This window comes from Antedon bifida, chromosome 1 (assembly GCF_963402885.1).
Source record: "Antedon bifida chromosome 1, ecAntBifi1.1, whole genome shotgun sequence".
NCBI lineage: Eukaryota > Metazoa > Echinodermata > Crinoidea > Comatulida > Antedonidae > Antedon > Antedon bifida.
The window spans coordinates 3,096,211-3,112,272 of record NC_136226.1 but is presented as its reverse complement, the minus strand read 5'-3'; the positions used below and the strand labels follow the sequence as shown (position 1 = coordinate 3,112,272).

General features: G+C 33.0%; 3 protein-coding genes across 3 annotated transcripts; 2 read left to right on the top strand and 1 right to left on the bottom strand.

Annotated features, from left to right (window-relative positions):
• The first annotated feature begins 429 nt into the window (after positions 1–429).
• On the top strand, positions 430–10,521 carry LOC144837248 (gastric triacylglycerol lipase-like). The gene is made up of 8 exons (XM_078692286.1): positions 430–729; positions 3,234–3,550; positions 4,207–4,357; positions 4,774–4,866; positions 5,211–5,366; positions 6,094–6,165; positions 6,693–6,761; positions 7,078–10,521. The coding sequence occupies exons 1-8, from the start codon at positions 589–591 to the stop codon at positions 7,309–7,311; spliced, it is 1,233 nt and encodes a 410-aa protein (XP_078548412.1). The 5' UTR covers positions 430–588; the 3' UTR covers positions 7,312–10,521.
• A 1,896-nt stretch (positions 10,522–12,417) lies between these two features.
• LOC144838078 (uncharacterized) lies at positions 12,418–15,158 on the top strand. The gene is made up of 6 exons (XM_078693437.1): positions 12,418–12,487; positions 13,016–13,243; positions 13,392–13,499; positions 13,834–13,915; positions 14,248–14,269; positions 14,468–15,158. Exons 2-6 carry the CDS (start codon positions 13,017–13,019, stop codon positions 14,650–14,652), a joined length of 624 nt encoding a protein of 207 aa, XP_078549563.1. The 5' UTR covers positions 12,418–12,487; position 13,016; the 3' UTR covers positions 14,653–15,158.
• LOC144838183 (histone H4) lies at positions 15,140–15,984 on the bottom strand. The gene is made up of 2 exons (XM_078693546.1): positions 15,657–15,984; positions 15,140–15,522 (listed from the first exon to the last, which is right to left on the bottom strand). The coding sequence occupies exons 1-2, from the start codon at positions 15,834–15,836 to the stop codon at positions 15,391–15,393; spliced, it is 312 nt and encodes a 103-aa protein (XP_078549672.1). The 5' UTR covers positions 15,837–15,984; the 3' UTR covers positions 15,140–15,390.
• Positions 15,985–16,062: the final 78 nt, after the last annotated feature.

The window sequence follows — 16,062 nt, the reverse complement described above, 5'->3', positions numbered from 1 at the left end:
ATTGCAGTAACAACACATTATAACAAAATAATAATATAGTTTTAAGAAAAATTGCATTTAGGAAGACTTTACATTTTATTTTTTAACAAATAAACAGACATAATTAATATTTTATGAACATTAGGTTGGGGTCAGATGATTGGTCCACGAAGACGCACCTCCGGAACGTACCATGTTGTTAGGGGGTGGTTATTGTTAGGTAGATCAATTTCTAGAAAAATATTTCACGATTTACACTGTTTATTTATTAGCAACAAAAGAAATTGTGTTAATAAAATAAAATACATATTTTCAATCATTGATATTTATGTATGGACTAACTTTTATATAAAATATATTTTATTTTTCAAATACTTTAAATAATGGAAATTTCGAATCGATATCTCGTGATACAAACCCACATGACGAGGTCAAATCTACACACAACGATCATGCCACAATACTTTGTTTACTTTATGATTTAGGCCTACAGTCGATGTGGCCATTTCTATTTCTGTAGGCCTATGTTTTGATGTCGTGAAAGATACGATCAACTAATAAAATAGGTTTTTTTAATTGTGAACACATTAAGATAATTAGTCAAATGTTATGATGACTGGTTTTCAAGGATTTTATAATGTTTTATTAACAGTTTTCTTACTGCATTTTTCTCATGGCCGAAGTTCCCTGGATCGGACCATCTTGGCTGCAGCACCCACACCACCAGACCCCGAAGTTAACATGGATGCAGTAAGTATTTTGTTTAATTTTAGGCCTTGGACTAGTGTGCTTTTTCATTGTTAGATAAATGTAGTCATAGAATGAATCTATTATAGTCTATTATTGCCTCAACAGTGTACTATGCCCTGTGAGTGTAGCTCACGACACCAATTATATGTGTATATGTATGGAGTATACACAAATATATTTTTTTCTAGAGGCCTATTCTAAATTATTAAATAATAATAGCAATCCTAGGCCTAGTTCCTAACCAGGAATGTGTTACTCTGTCTCCTAAAGCTTGGTTTATTGGTTCTCATTAGGTCTACAGGTCCACGCAAACACGTAACGTAAGGTCAACGTAAATAATTTGACAAATAACAAGCTTACTTGCGCCGTTCATGCTAGAGCACATTGTAATTCCCCTTTTTGAAATTTCCATCGAAACATTAGCCAAAAGAATAAAGGCTTTATCTTGTCCCAACGGAATTGTTTTGCGAAAAATGTATTTTTTTTACTGAAATGTTGTGTTTGGTAATTCTCAGCCATATTCATTATTAATGCTGCTTCAATTGGACAGGTAAATTAATTAACCAACAATGCCATGACAATGATTTTCCTTATGTTTAAACTAGACAATTTTAATAACATCCCTGTCTACTTACTAAAAAATAGTGTTCCAGTCCACGAAAAAAGACAAAAATCAATTTCGGCTTCATTCAATTTCTAGATGTTTTATTTACAGTATAGTTAAACAACTGTTTATTTTTAATTTGTAACACCTTTTGAACCAGTCATAGGAGAGTCACACATTCCAATAATTGGACAGGAGGATTATCTTTTTCTGTAGAATACTGTAGGAAGGGATCATCCTGTAGATTATCTTTTCCTATTATTCAATGGATAATCCAATCAATGTATTGTATGTTATTTTTAAACTTGATTCTAAATTTAGATGTTTTTAAATTTAGCTAATTTATTTAAAGGTAATTGATTATTAATTAACGTACCATGCACTTTAACAAACTACATGGTCATCACATGGGTTGATATACAGTAATTTGACAGGTATGTTTTATGTTACAATTTTGACCTGAAACATCAGGCAATAAAAGAGTAGACTGTAAAGTTATTCTCAGGGCTCAAAATTTGCTTGTAGATTTTTCATGTTAATAATTTCAAAACTAGCTAATGTTTCCTTGTAATTGTTTTTAAAATAGTTTCATTTTAATATAGCAAAGATCTGCCAATTTCTGTAACCTCAGTTGTTTATAGAATTAATTTATTTATCAAAACATTGATTACTAATTGTGTTGCTCATTTTGCTAGTTACTGTAGATTTTATACTACTGTACTGTACTATATTTTTTATATCTGAATAAAAAAGGAAATTTCTAGTCTGCAATTCCTATATTTATGGTTTAAACCAGTTTAGAATAGTACAAAGTACCTGTTAGTCATATGCTAATACTGTATAGTATGTCAAGAATTCTAATTTAATTAGTTTACCTATTTAAAAACATTGAAGTAGGCTTAATATAGGAGATTTAAATCGGGAAGTAACTTAAACCTTGACAAAGTTTATCAGTGAGTTTATTCTTTTAGTTTTAGTTGTTGTACTTTCAAATTTGATGTAAATTGTTTTTGTGACTTTTATTACTGTGTAATGAATTATTACAGTAGGATTCCAGTATTTAAACATGAATCTAGTGACATGTCTGAATGAGAATCAAGAGGAATACTTTTCACAAGCTTAATTGTAAACCAAGTATGTACAGTGTACTGTCAGCTTTCCCAATAGGGAGCTTTTGATATGCGACGAGCAAACTACAGTACAGCGTCATGTTAATTCATTGTGCACATCCTGGGGACAGAGGGATTCCTCGCTCCCCACCTCATCACAGTTGTGATGGTTTCTAGTAGGTCCAGGCGATGACCAACGACACATCGACTGACCCGACCTAGTTAGGATGTTGGCTGACCAAAAAGTATGGGGTATATGATACAGTTTTACATAGCAATATGAAAGAAATTGAGAAAAGAGGTTGGAAGGTTAAGAAATTAGACTGAGATTGAAAAGTTTAAAAAGTACCAGTACCATGTTAAGGTGCCATGTTGCCTCATCTCTTGGATAAGATGTTAAACCAATGGTCCGAGTGTCTTGCGTATCCAAAGCCAGATGTGCATAACAAAGAGCTTACTGTACAGGGTACTGTTCTAATCGTACTGATGGTAGATGATGCTTCCTGACTTGTCTTTTGTAGTTGTGGACAAAAAAGAGTTGACTGTTCTATGGCCTGCCAGAGTATGGATAGTACTGTAGATATTCCTTCTTTTCTTTGGCAGTTATGGATGAAAGAATAAAGACTTACTGTTCTAAGAATCTGTCTGTGTACTGATGGTAGATGTTTCATTCTTATCTTGGCAGTTGCGGATGGCCTACCTGTACTAGCACTTTTTTAAATATGATGATGGAACGTATAATAATACATTTAATAGTATGCCATAACTGATTATTAATTCTGTACTTTCAGATTGAATTGATCACCAGTAAAGGCTACCCGGCTGAATCTCACTACGTACACACACCTGATGGTTTCATCCTGGGAATGCAGAGAATTCCCTACGGAAGACACGACAAGCCTTCAAATAAAACACGGCCAGTTGTGTTTTTGCAGCACGGTCTTCTAGCCTCTTCCACCAACTTCCTTACAAACCTACGAAATGAGAGCCTAGGATATATCCTAGCAGATGCCGGGTTTGACGTGTGGTTAGGCAATGTACGCGGTAATACGTACTCAAAGAACCACACTTATTTAAAACCGGATCAAAAGGAATTTTGGGCTTGGAGGTACAGTACAAAATAGCACTTATTTGATCAGGTGCTTTAGTTTTAATTTCACCATTCTAAGTTTTACAGTTTTACATGTCACCAGGATTTCAGAAAAATCCAAATGGAGGAAAATAGACGGAAGACAGCAGCGTACAATTCTTCATAGACATTGCTGTTTTGTTTGTAGCTTTAAAATAATTATTCAAACATTCATGGGTTTTCTTTTATGTTTATTATTAAATGTGGATTTTCCAGAATAAGTTAAATTAACATTAATAGTTTCCTTGTAAATCTGAAGATATGCCTATGAGAGTGAAATTTAAAGAAGCAGCTGCCGCAAGTCATGTGTTTTATACTAAACAGTGTTTCGGTCTGACATAGTTTTCAATGAATTGTCTGACTTACCATCTACACTGTTTAGCGGTCTTTTGATTAGTCATGTTGATACTCCACTAAAAATAAAGCAAATGTCATGCTTCACTGATTTTAATAAATAACATCCCTTGACAAAAGTGTAAAGACAACTGTCCAATCACAGACAAGGAAACGCAAATTCTAAAGCTAGTGCGAAAATCTCCACAGTGATGTTGTGAAGGGAATTTCCCTTTTGTATGTGTTATGTCATCTCCATCTGACTGCCTTTATTTATCTTAATATCATTTTCACTTTTATAGTTTTGATGAAATGGCCGAGTTTGATCTTCCAGCGATGGTGAATTATGTCTTAAAAGTAACCAAACAGCCTAAACTCTCCTATGTAGGACATTCACAGGGTACCATTATGGGCTTTGTAGAATTCTCTTATAACCAAAAACTTGCTGAAAAGGTAATGTTTTGTATATTGATATTAATAATGTTAAAAAAATAAAATCAGATACATTAGATTCCCTCTTTTAGGGACAGTCCACTTTCCTGTGAAATGAAGAAGGAACAATTAATCCGGCCACTTAATCAAGAGACACCCCTATTAAGAGGACACTTGGTGAGTCTTAAAGGTGTCCCCTTAATAGGAGTTCCACTGTAGTACAGCATTATGTTTTTCCTTAAGCTCTGTAAGACTAGTTTGACAAAAAAAGTTTGATGTGCCCAAATATAGTAGTGGTATGCCCAAATATGGTAGTGGTATGACATCATCATGTCTATATATGGGCACATTTTTTTGTCACATAAAGTTTGATAGTATAGACAGAGCTTTAGAAGCATGTTTTTATTATCTAATTGTGTTTTTTGTTTGTATTATAGATAAACGTTTTCATTGCATTGGCACCAGTAGCGAATGTTACACACATGGAAAGTCCTATACGCTATCTTGCTGCTTTCCTACCAGAAATACAGGTAAACAAAAAGTGATGTCATTCTTGCAGAAAATAAAAAAACAACATTATAATATATATGGTTTTAAACCTTTTTTTTTACACAGAGGTGCCTCACAAAGTGAAACCACCTTAGCTTCGAGGCACATCAGATAACAATAATAAAAATATTCTTCAACAGCAAAGAAACTAGCAGAAGCGTCAATCAAATCTTCCAGAATTTCACGAGTCAAAAGAAGATCAGATCAGAAAAATCAAAATTTCACTTAAAAATTTAAAATTATATGTTATTTAAAGAAAAATCCTTGGTTAAGATATCCCTAATAATTGACACAGAAGCTTTAATTAAATTCTTCTTTCTTTCAGTTTCTTTTCGACATACTTGGAGTCAAAGATTTTCTACCAAACACAGAGTTCATAGACATGCTTGCCGAAGATCTTTGTAATAAACCTGATGAGTTCTTATTTTGTAAAAATGTAATTTTTATCTTATGCGGCTATGATGATAAAAACTTAAACAAAGTAAGCAGGATTTTTTGATTGCCATACTCTTAGAACATTTAGTATTTTAATCTTTTTTTTAAATATGGCTTTATAATTATACAATATGGATTTGTTGTCTTTTATCCCTGGTTGCTGTTTATCTTCTTCCCTGTGCTTTTATTGTTTATGAGAAGAATAAATGAAATGAGTTTAAAAGACCGCCAATGTGTGCAATTTACAGCCCATTTAAATTTGGTAATCTACACACAAATACCCTTTTCACATCTGCATAAATTGTTACAACTTGTAACCAGGTTTGATCTCCCAACTTATTACATATTTTCACACACGCATACGCTAACCTTGTGAAATCTCGGGAGCATAAGCATAGTTGTGCGCTACTTGATTACTATGATTGGACAGTTTAATACCAAGGCAGTAAACACACGCCCAGTAATAGCTTGTAACATCTCGGGCAAAAACAGGCCCCTCAAAGATTTCACAGGTGTGCCCTGTGACGTCTCGGGAGGTTTTCCACAAAGTTGTATTCACACTAGGCAAACCTGGTTACAACTTGTTACATTTTGCAGATGTGAAAAGGGTATTAGATACACACAGAACACCTACAGTAGAACCGCACCCCTGAATGTGTTGAGGAGAACAATTCTCAAAAAGACAGGGCCTGCGTAGTAGTAACATTGCTATTCCAAATCATGTGATACGTTATGATATTTAACTGTTTTGTTATTTTTTTTCGTTTTTTTAGTCTCGTCTTCCTGTATATTTTACGCATTGTCCTGCTGGTACCAGTGTCCAGGATGTAGTGCATTGGGCTCAGGTATATATACTTTTTTCTGTGCAGCAAAGTAAGAAATCAAAATCTTTCAAACTTCAGCTAATTTGGTTTTGATTATTAATGATGTACTCATAATTTGACTGGTAGTTTTAATAGAATCATATAATGGTTGGTAATGAATTAATTAATTTTTATCAAACTAGTATTACTCTGACATTGTTATTATTTACATAACAATTAATTCTAAGTATTGTGTTTGTGAGTGGCCATGCAATAATCCTATATATGGATGCATTGACTACAGTGTATGTTAATTAATTAATTCAAATATATTTGTCTTGAATTGGACCTTGGGATTTGAAGGAATACATGGTAATCACCAAGCTACAAATCCACTAATTTGTATAATAAAAAATATAATCCAAGCACAAGACTTGTTTGATGTTAGCAGGTAGCTTAATTAATAAAGAAAAAAATAGATCAAATTGGAAGAAAATGCATAAGACCAGCTTAATATTTTATCCTTACATTCTTTCTAGCTAAATAAATATTTTTGATTTTTTTTTTAGATGGTCCATGATGGAAACTTCCAGAAGTATGATTATGGAAAAGATGAAAATCTTAAGAAATATAAACAGGTATTTTGAAATACATAGTATACAGTACTTCCCTTAATAGGGAACAATCCTATTAAGGGGACACACAGTTATGCTTGAACACTACTGCTAACCCCTACTCAGTGTGCAAAATGGTTGACTCAACCCCAAAACATCACATAATCACATCAATTAAAAAATGATACTATATACAGTGAAAGATAAATGGTGAAATGGAGTCTCAGAAAACATGGAAGGTGTCCCAAGGGTGAGATGTAGTGTAAAAATATATATTGTGTTTTTTGCCTTGATCAATTGCATAACATGGATGTTTATTGCTTATGTTTGTCTTTTGTAGCCTAAACCACCTTCATACTCTGTGCATAACATGAATGTTCCGATAGCCCTTTACACTGGTGGTCAAGATTGGCTTGCAGACCCAATAGATGTTGCCGGTCTCATCCCAAAGCTAAAAAACATCGTGCAGCATCTCAATCTACCAGACTATGATCATATGGACTTCATATGGGGCATGGACGCGGCAAACCGAGTCTACCCTGATGTCATCAAAACTCTCAAGAAATTTATATAAAAACAAAAATGGTTGGTCTTAGAATAGACCAGTGTGCCCTTAAAAGGCATGTTTTTACCGTGTAAATGGTATCTAACTGAAATCAATTTTATTTTTTTTTTATCATTGTGTATAAATATTCTATATGTGCCAAATCTTCTTCTTTGTTTTAGAATCATTAGAAATTTTATGAAAACTATAGTTAAAGAATACAAATTTTATCCTTATCTTTGTAGATATAAATCTTGTTTCTGTTTCATGTATTTGTGTTGGTACTGATAGTACCTTATGAATATTCATAGCCTTTCTGATGCATAGTATTAACCATACTGTAGTACAGTATAGAATACTATGCATCAGGATTATCTCTACTGTAGTATAATTAATGTAGTTTTTCCATACTGTGTGAGTGAACCAAACTTAATGAGTAAACCATATATAATTATGAAACATGCAGTTCTTTTTCTAAGCTTTACTCTGTATTTGAATCTGAAGATAGTTTGCACTTGTAGAAAAATTAAGAATCTGATATATGTACGTATACAAAATTTGAAACCAGATTTAAAAAAAAAAATTGTTTGTGCATAATATACTTTTATGAATCTCTCATAACTGCAATTATATGTACATTTGTTGTACATTTTGATTAATTTCACACTAGGGTGTTATATGTATGTGAACAGACTATAAAGTGGAGGTGATCCAAACAGTAACTTGAAGCATGTGCGGACGCACTATAAAGTGAAGCAGTAACTTTAAACCATGTTCATTACACAGAATATTATTTTTCACTTTATTTTTTCTCAAAAACATTTTTAACTAATCAAAACAGCTCAAATATAAAGTTATGTGTCAAAAAAATGTGATTTCAATGCAATTATATAAAAAAAACAGCTTATTTTTCTAATTTTACCAAATCTAATTGTTGATATTTGTTTTATTTTTTAAATTCAGGTAATATGAAAATATGGATATTTTTTCTTTTTTGTCGAAACACTTTATTTTTATTTATTTGTTAAACGTATTTGTTGAAGTAATATGTTCCATAATGTTTTTTTGTATCGTAATGTATTGTAAAATGATTGTTTTCAATTATGAATTTCGTTTTTATTCATTCGTCATTTGAGGTTCTGAATGCTGATAAAATCATATGCATTTATGTTTAGTTTTTTCTTTTCTATTGATGGTGACCAAGTATTTGTGGCAAAATTAGATACAATTTTAAAATATCATCAGATATTTGTATATACTTTAAAAAGTATGTAAAAAGTATTTGATTTCATTGATTGTGGCTGTTTCAATTTTATCACGGTCACCTTTAAAATTGTTTTTCGGAGTTTGCAGTTTTGAAGTAGATTTTAGATTTATTCCTCTTGTTGTGTTCCAATTGAGTAAATTTTACAATAAAAACAAATTGTAAATAAACAAAAAATTTTTAACAATTTGTTTTAAACAATTGTAAATAGTTTTTTGAAGTGAATTGTTATTACCTTTTAGATTTTTTAAAGGTATGATCACCATCAATATTATGTTACTTGTAAAAAGAAAGCAGGTTTTATAATGGTAATATTATTGTTTGTTTATGACTAAATAACGGGTATTTTGAAAGCTTTTTTATTAGTATGTGCTATACTGAAAACAGTCCAGATTAGGGGTTGGCTACTAAATAGTGTGCAAGATAATATATTGCCACTCGACCATTTCATGGGAAAGTGTACAGCAAATAGTTACTTCCCAAAGGAGGGGTTCTACTATATATAATTATTATTACATTAACTACAATAGGGTATTGTACATTTAGGGATTACTTGTAAACAAAAACAGTTTTTATTTTATTTTTGTTATAAATACAACTGAAATATCAAATTATCATACTATTATGATAGTATATTATATAATTTCATATAAATAGTTTAACAAATTATTTTGTGAAATTATTTTTTTTATTTATTTTTATATTGTTCATTACCTTCTCTTTGTCTAATTCTATCGCAGCTTAATTCTTCGCAATATAATTATGTTAAATACTATTACGACAGGGCAATATATTATTGTAATAGTTGAATATACTTGTTGCGTTTATTGCTTTAATGATTGTATAGGTGTAATGGTGCTTAACACCATTGTTCAGTATTATTTCTTAAGCAGCTTGATTTTTCTTAATCTTTGTAGTAATTATGCTACAAGATGGAGGGTGTCTAGAAAACTCAGGTCCAAGTTCGGGAAGTAGATTTATAAACCTACAATTAAGATCCAAAGTTTCTAGATTTAGAATACTTGGAAATCTGAGATACAAGTTCTAGAAAACAAAGATATATCTGAGATTTGAATATTTTGATCTAAAAAGCTTGGATATAATGTGAGATACAAGTTTCTAGATAAAATTATATCGGCGATTCAAGTTTTTAGAGCTAAAAAATGCATATATGAGATCCGAGTTTCTAGATGGATAAAACTTGGATATTTTATAATTGAGATGTGAGTTTGGAAAAGTCGGATATATCTGATAACTGAGTTTATAAGAAATCTGAAATTTCTAAAATTCAGATATATCTCATACCCAGTTTTCTAGACACCCTACAAGATTTTAATAGTACAGTAGTGTGGGTTCCTACCTACCAGCAGTATTCACCTTTTCCTTTTACTCTTTAAAATAATTCTTAATAAATGATTATTATATATAATGTGTCATCTATGATGAATGGTCTTTTATAGTGAAAATAAGACTTTATGTGATAGAAAAATGTCAATTAAAGGCATTACTACACCAAATATAGAGTGAAAGTATGACCATATATGGTAATTCTAAACCAAATGTATAATTATATAATGTTGGTATGTGTATCTTATATGGTATAGTCATAGCCATATATGGATCTGTATGATATATTCTACAGTTGAAATATGACCATATTTGGTCAAAGCATTACCATATATAGTAAAATCGTGCCCATAGTATAGACCAGTATATATTATAACAGCATTCTGTTTATTGAAACAACTTAGCTTGTATGTTGGGCTTTCTCTTCTGGTCTTTCATTTTGATAGTAAAGTTGATAGCATTTTGCAATAAATTAAAATTAATGATGATATTTGTGCTAAATGCATTATAATGAACATGTACTATGCATATGATAGGGATTTTAGTGCGTGTGAATAATATTAAACAAAATGCTGTATAATCAAAATTTTGTCTTCGCATATTATTATTAATATTTTTGATATTAAATAAAATTTCTTTTAGAACAACCAAAAAAATAATATAAGCGAACTTACAGTACGTTTCGAAACCTATCAGGTTTCATTCTCAACTGGCGTTTCATCGTCTAGCGTTGTTAATAAGTTCGCTTATATTATTTTTTGGTTGTTCTAAAAGAAATTTTATTTAATACCTATTCCACAACCAGATGAAATTCTTCCTATATTTTTGATTTTGTGAAAAAAATGCCATTGTTAATTAGGACAAACAGTTTATGGTTTTTTTTATAAAGAATTGAATGGTGCTAGGGGTGAATGAAGCTTAAGTTGGTTACCCCTCACAGAAGTTAGCAATAATTGGTCCATGAAGCCAAGTTAGTGGGTGGCATGAACAGACCCATATAATCACACTTTATTTTGAGTGAGTGGAGCTGTAGATTGGTGTTTAACATGCTTGCCTTCCATTCCCAAGGTCCCAGGTTCAATCCTGACCTAGTGCCAGGGTTGTAACTCATGAGTCAACTCCACTCCCTAAGCCTCAAATGAGACTTAGTTTATATATATATTTATTAAATAGTTTATCCTGTAATTCGCGAGTTACTCGGTGTTGGATGCGTATGAAATAAAAAATAAAAATATCGAATCCTACTGATGGAATAGCAACATGATTAGACTACAGTTTAACACTAAATAATATTAATTATGAAACTATATTTTGAATGGACTGACCAAAACACACTGTTTATTTGTCTTTTGATTAGTCATTTAAAGCAAATGTTATGCTTCAATGATTTTAATAAATAACAAGAGTTATAAATGATGACAAGAGTGTAAAGACAACTGTCCAATCACAGACACGGAAATGCAAATTCTAAAGCCAGTGGGAAACCTCTCAACAGTGATGTTGTGAAAGGGAATTTCCCTTTGTGGTGTATTATGTCATCTCCATCAGACGCAACAATTTCCATTTGATGACACTTCTACGTTGGAAACGTAGGAAATATGTTCGCAGATCGATTTGTTTACAAAGTGGGCGGAGCTTGCGCGTTGCATGTTGAGAAATAGCGTTAGGTGGTACAGGTGTATCGATACAATGCGCATGTGTAAAAATTGCAGAGCTTGTAACTTGAGATCGACTGTTATCCAATCAGAATGACTTGCGTAATTTCACGTATCTCCTCCAGGAGCATCTTGAGTGGTATTGACCTTTTTATTGTAATTGTAATGTGTTCTTCTCTCTGGAGGCATTTCGTTAAATGAATGATGAATAATATAAGAAAAAAAACAAAAACAAATCCAAATCAGAATTTCTGTATACATTGGATACCATGTATATCGGATTATTTTGCAATATCATCCAAATTACTTTTTGTTTGGGAATTCATTTGGTGTGTTTAGTGTTGTTATGGTAACGGCAGATTTGGTTTCTATATTGTTATTCGATGCTCTATCGGTTATGTGCGACCAATTAATTACAGAGCCTGTAAATCTGTAAAATAATATTAAATTACAGGAATAAACTAAGATTTATAGATCGTATAATGTTAATAATATCTAGTACTGACTTGATTTAATTTAGTAATAATACTAGACTTCATTTCAGTTAGTTTTTGCAATGATACAGAGAATCTGAATTTAAACTAACATTGACAAAGAAGATGAGCTATCATCGGCAGTGTTAGAGGGTCATCTCATTCACACCTCAAGTAGCTAGCTTTTGTTACTAAGTAAACATCGCATAGGCCTAAATAAATGTACAGTTATTCTCAACACCATATAGTCGATATTTGCATAGGAGTTTATTCAAACACAGACATGCATTACTGGGTTACAGAGTCTTGGCAACCGAGCTAGAATAAGATATAAATAACATTTTAAAAGTAGTCGTTAATGCATTAGCATTTTGTGAACGTTTACGGAGAGTTTTCAAGAAATATAGCAGTACCCGTTAAGTCTCCGGTAAGAATTCTCACTTCGAAGAGCTTTCAGAAAGTTTAACGTAAGTTATTTTACGTTTGTAAGGTCTACCTTTAATCTTAGAGGCACAGCCTTGGCGCCATTAACCCACCCTTAAATTTAATTTCCACTATAGAACGCAAAGCGCAAATGCAACGACGACGTGATTGGCGGCATATACTTCTTTACGTTGCGTAGTGGGAACCAAGCTTTACGCCTCATTATGACGTAAAAGGTCAATTTGAGTTTTATCATTTACGAATAGTCAATTACATTGAAATCTTCTTAGATTCAATTATAGTTGGTGTGGATTCAAGGCCAACTCAGATCGACAGACAGCGTCGTACGACGACGTAAAAACTACGACCGACGCTATCTCAAGACGACTCGTCTCGTTGTGATTCAACTCAGACAGCACCGACGAGTCAAGACGTTTCGTCGGGCCTCGTCGTACGACGCTGTCTGAGTTTTAAGCATTTAGCATTTAACAAGAACATTATTTTGTATCCAGTCAATTAGGACTATAACGGCCGATTATCACAATTCGATTATCATTCTCTTTTTTTGTCAGGATGGAAGAAGACAAATCATTCAGCATTTCTCCTCAAAGTACCCGGATTGGCTCAACAAGTTCTACGTCATCGACTGATGAAAAACGTCACGCGACTCACATTTTCCTAGACTTGGAAAAGGAACCTAAAACGAACAGTATAACCGAATCGATACGAGAACAGCTCACAGAACAGGAGATACGAGATCTACGATTTGTATTCAACACATTCACAACTAAAGAGCGAAGGTAATATACAGACAATACATTGATTATTATTTAGGCCAGGGTGATGATGATAATAATGATGAAGATGACATGATGATGACATGATGACGACATGATGACAAAACTTGGATATTAAATTTAATTTACGATTTTCTTTTGCTATATCCAGGCTCATCGAAGCAAGCGATCTGTACCGAGCTATGCGTGTACTAGGTTTCAAAATCAAAAAGAGGACAATCGAGAACGCATTGATCGATATGGGAGCTCAAGAAACGAGGTGATATAATACAGTACCGATTTAAATCATCAACCTAATGCAGTTGAACCCTTTATTATGGGGACACCCCTTGTGACTCGAACTAACACTATAACAACCAACCTCTAGTAGGGGTATCCCCTTAATAGAGGTTCTAACGTATAATCAGTATCTTAATGGACCAACATGCATACCATTGCAAATTGCACGAGGAAAAAATATCTATACAGAACAATAATATTGATTGTGTAAAATACCTACATCTGCCTATTTGCAGACTTTCGTCCGAGTAAAACGTACACCATCTTTATATAAAACGTTCTCATTATATATTATACTTCTTTTACAATTGTAGATGTATAGGATTTGAACAGTTTTTGGAGCTAGTTGTGCATTACCAAGGTGAAAGTAGAGATATATACGATGAGATAATGCAGGTAACAATAGTTGTTTGCTAACAAGACGTTTGTTTATTTTGTACGCTGGCGGCAAAACACATTGTATGTTTGATCTCCGATTCATACAAATCCTTCTCTCTCATTTAGCCTTGTATTTACAGATAACTATTTCGTGCTTATATCTATGTTTGATATAACAAGCATAGATATAAGCAGTCAATTACACATAGGATGATACGTATAATACCTGCAGACGAACTTAATGATCACGAGAAGTTAAGCACAACAACGAATCTATAACAATGCATACATCCATAACAGAAATACAATTAATTAATACAATAAGGAAATATTTTACTATTTGTTTTCAGGGTTTTAAGTTAATGGACACTGGTAAGTACATTATACTTTACCGATATACAATTGTGTTATATTATTTCATAGCCGCATTTCAAAGGAATGGCACAATACATTTTGTGCTTTTATATTCTAAGGTAAATCGTCATTTATGTAAGCATAGTATTACACCGTTTCTTTATAAATGAAACAAAATTTCACATACTAAGAATCGTAATGACATTTTTTCTTCAGAAAAACGTGGATTTCTTACACACGACGGCATTAAAAGAGCTTGTGATGACTGCGGACTTAAGTTAAACGATAAGGCCATCAAGGAGATGTTACAAGAAGCAGACCAGACGGGAAATTCAACGGTCACAGCTCAGGAATTTATGGACATAATGATGCAAACACAGTCTTTCCAAAGTTTGATATAGAATAGTAACATCAAGCTCCTACATCCGTGAAGGTCTGGGTTCGATCCCAGAGGGCTTCAGCTCCACAACCTGAAGTCTAGGCCTATACCATTGAGCCACAAGACTGGCTCGCAGACAACAATTGACACAACCTACCGTATTTGATATAGGCCTATGCGTGGCATGGAATAAAAAAAACATCATTGTACTGTGTACACGGAAAGTACTGGGAAATTAGACGTTAGATTTGATATGGTATATAATAAGGGCGTGTGGCAACGCTCGTCGCATTGCTCATATCCTGAAAATTATACAAATGGGTACCTAGAACTGCGCTGATTACTAGCTGCAACTTTATGGGAGTTTGATCCAAAAATGACTGGGTAAATAACGCCAAGCGCTTAGAGGCATTAAGTGCCCGATACAATGATGTATTATTATATCATAAAGAAACGACGGAGAAAACAATTGTATATAAACATATGAAAATCAAAATAAAACGAAAACGTTATAGAGACTCAATTTATTATTAATTAAAGTAAATAAAACAACAGAAATTTAAGTAATATATACACGATTTAACTATCCAGTTCCGTTGACACTGTTGAACCAAGTTCGTGCGTGACAAGATAGCAAGAACCAAACTGGGCTATTTCATCATTAATTTATTATTGCAAGTAAAATACAAAAAGAAATTTAATGAGCGAATCTGTACAATTGATTTTATATATTATTCAGTTCATTATTAGCACGACACTCCTATCCACCAAACCCATATAGCGTTCTTCCTTGACGCTTCAGAGCGTATACCACATCCATGGCGGTGACGGTTTTACGTTTTGCGTGTTCGGTGTACGTAACTGCATCACGGATTACGTTCTCCAGAAATACCTGAAAAGACAAAATATCCGATTAGTAGTGTATCGTTTAGGTTTAGGCTAATGATATATAAACCGGGATAATCTAATCTAATCCCATCTATCTAACCGGATGTTAATCTGGACTTCATTAGGCCAATTTCTTACCTTCAGGACGCCTCTAGTTTCCTCGTATATCAGTCCAGAGATTCGTTTCACACCTCCTCTCCGGGCTAAGCGACGAATAGCTGGCTTGGTTATACCTTGGATATTGTCACGCAGTACTTTACGATGTCGTTTAGCACCTCCCTTTCCGAGCCCTTTGCCTCCTTTACCACGTCCCGACATGACTACTGTATGGTACAAACTATGTTAGAAATGGTCTCTCTCGATTAGGCTTAATAACGACAAAATATTCGTATCGTCGCCGAACCCTTCTCTTTTAAATGATGAAATATTTGCTACATTCGCTATCACGTTCGTTCGCGGTAATCAACCAATCAGAACACTGATAGAATCGTCTCAGCCAATGAAAAAAATATGCATTGTGGAATAAATTAAGGAATGTACACCT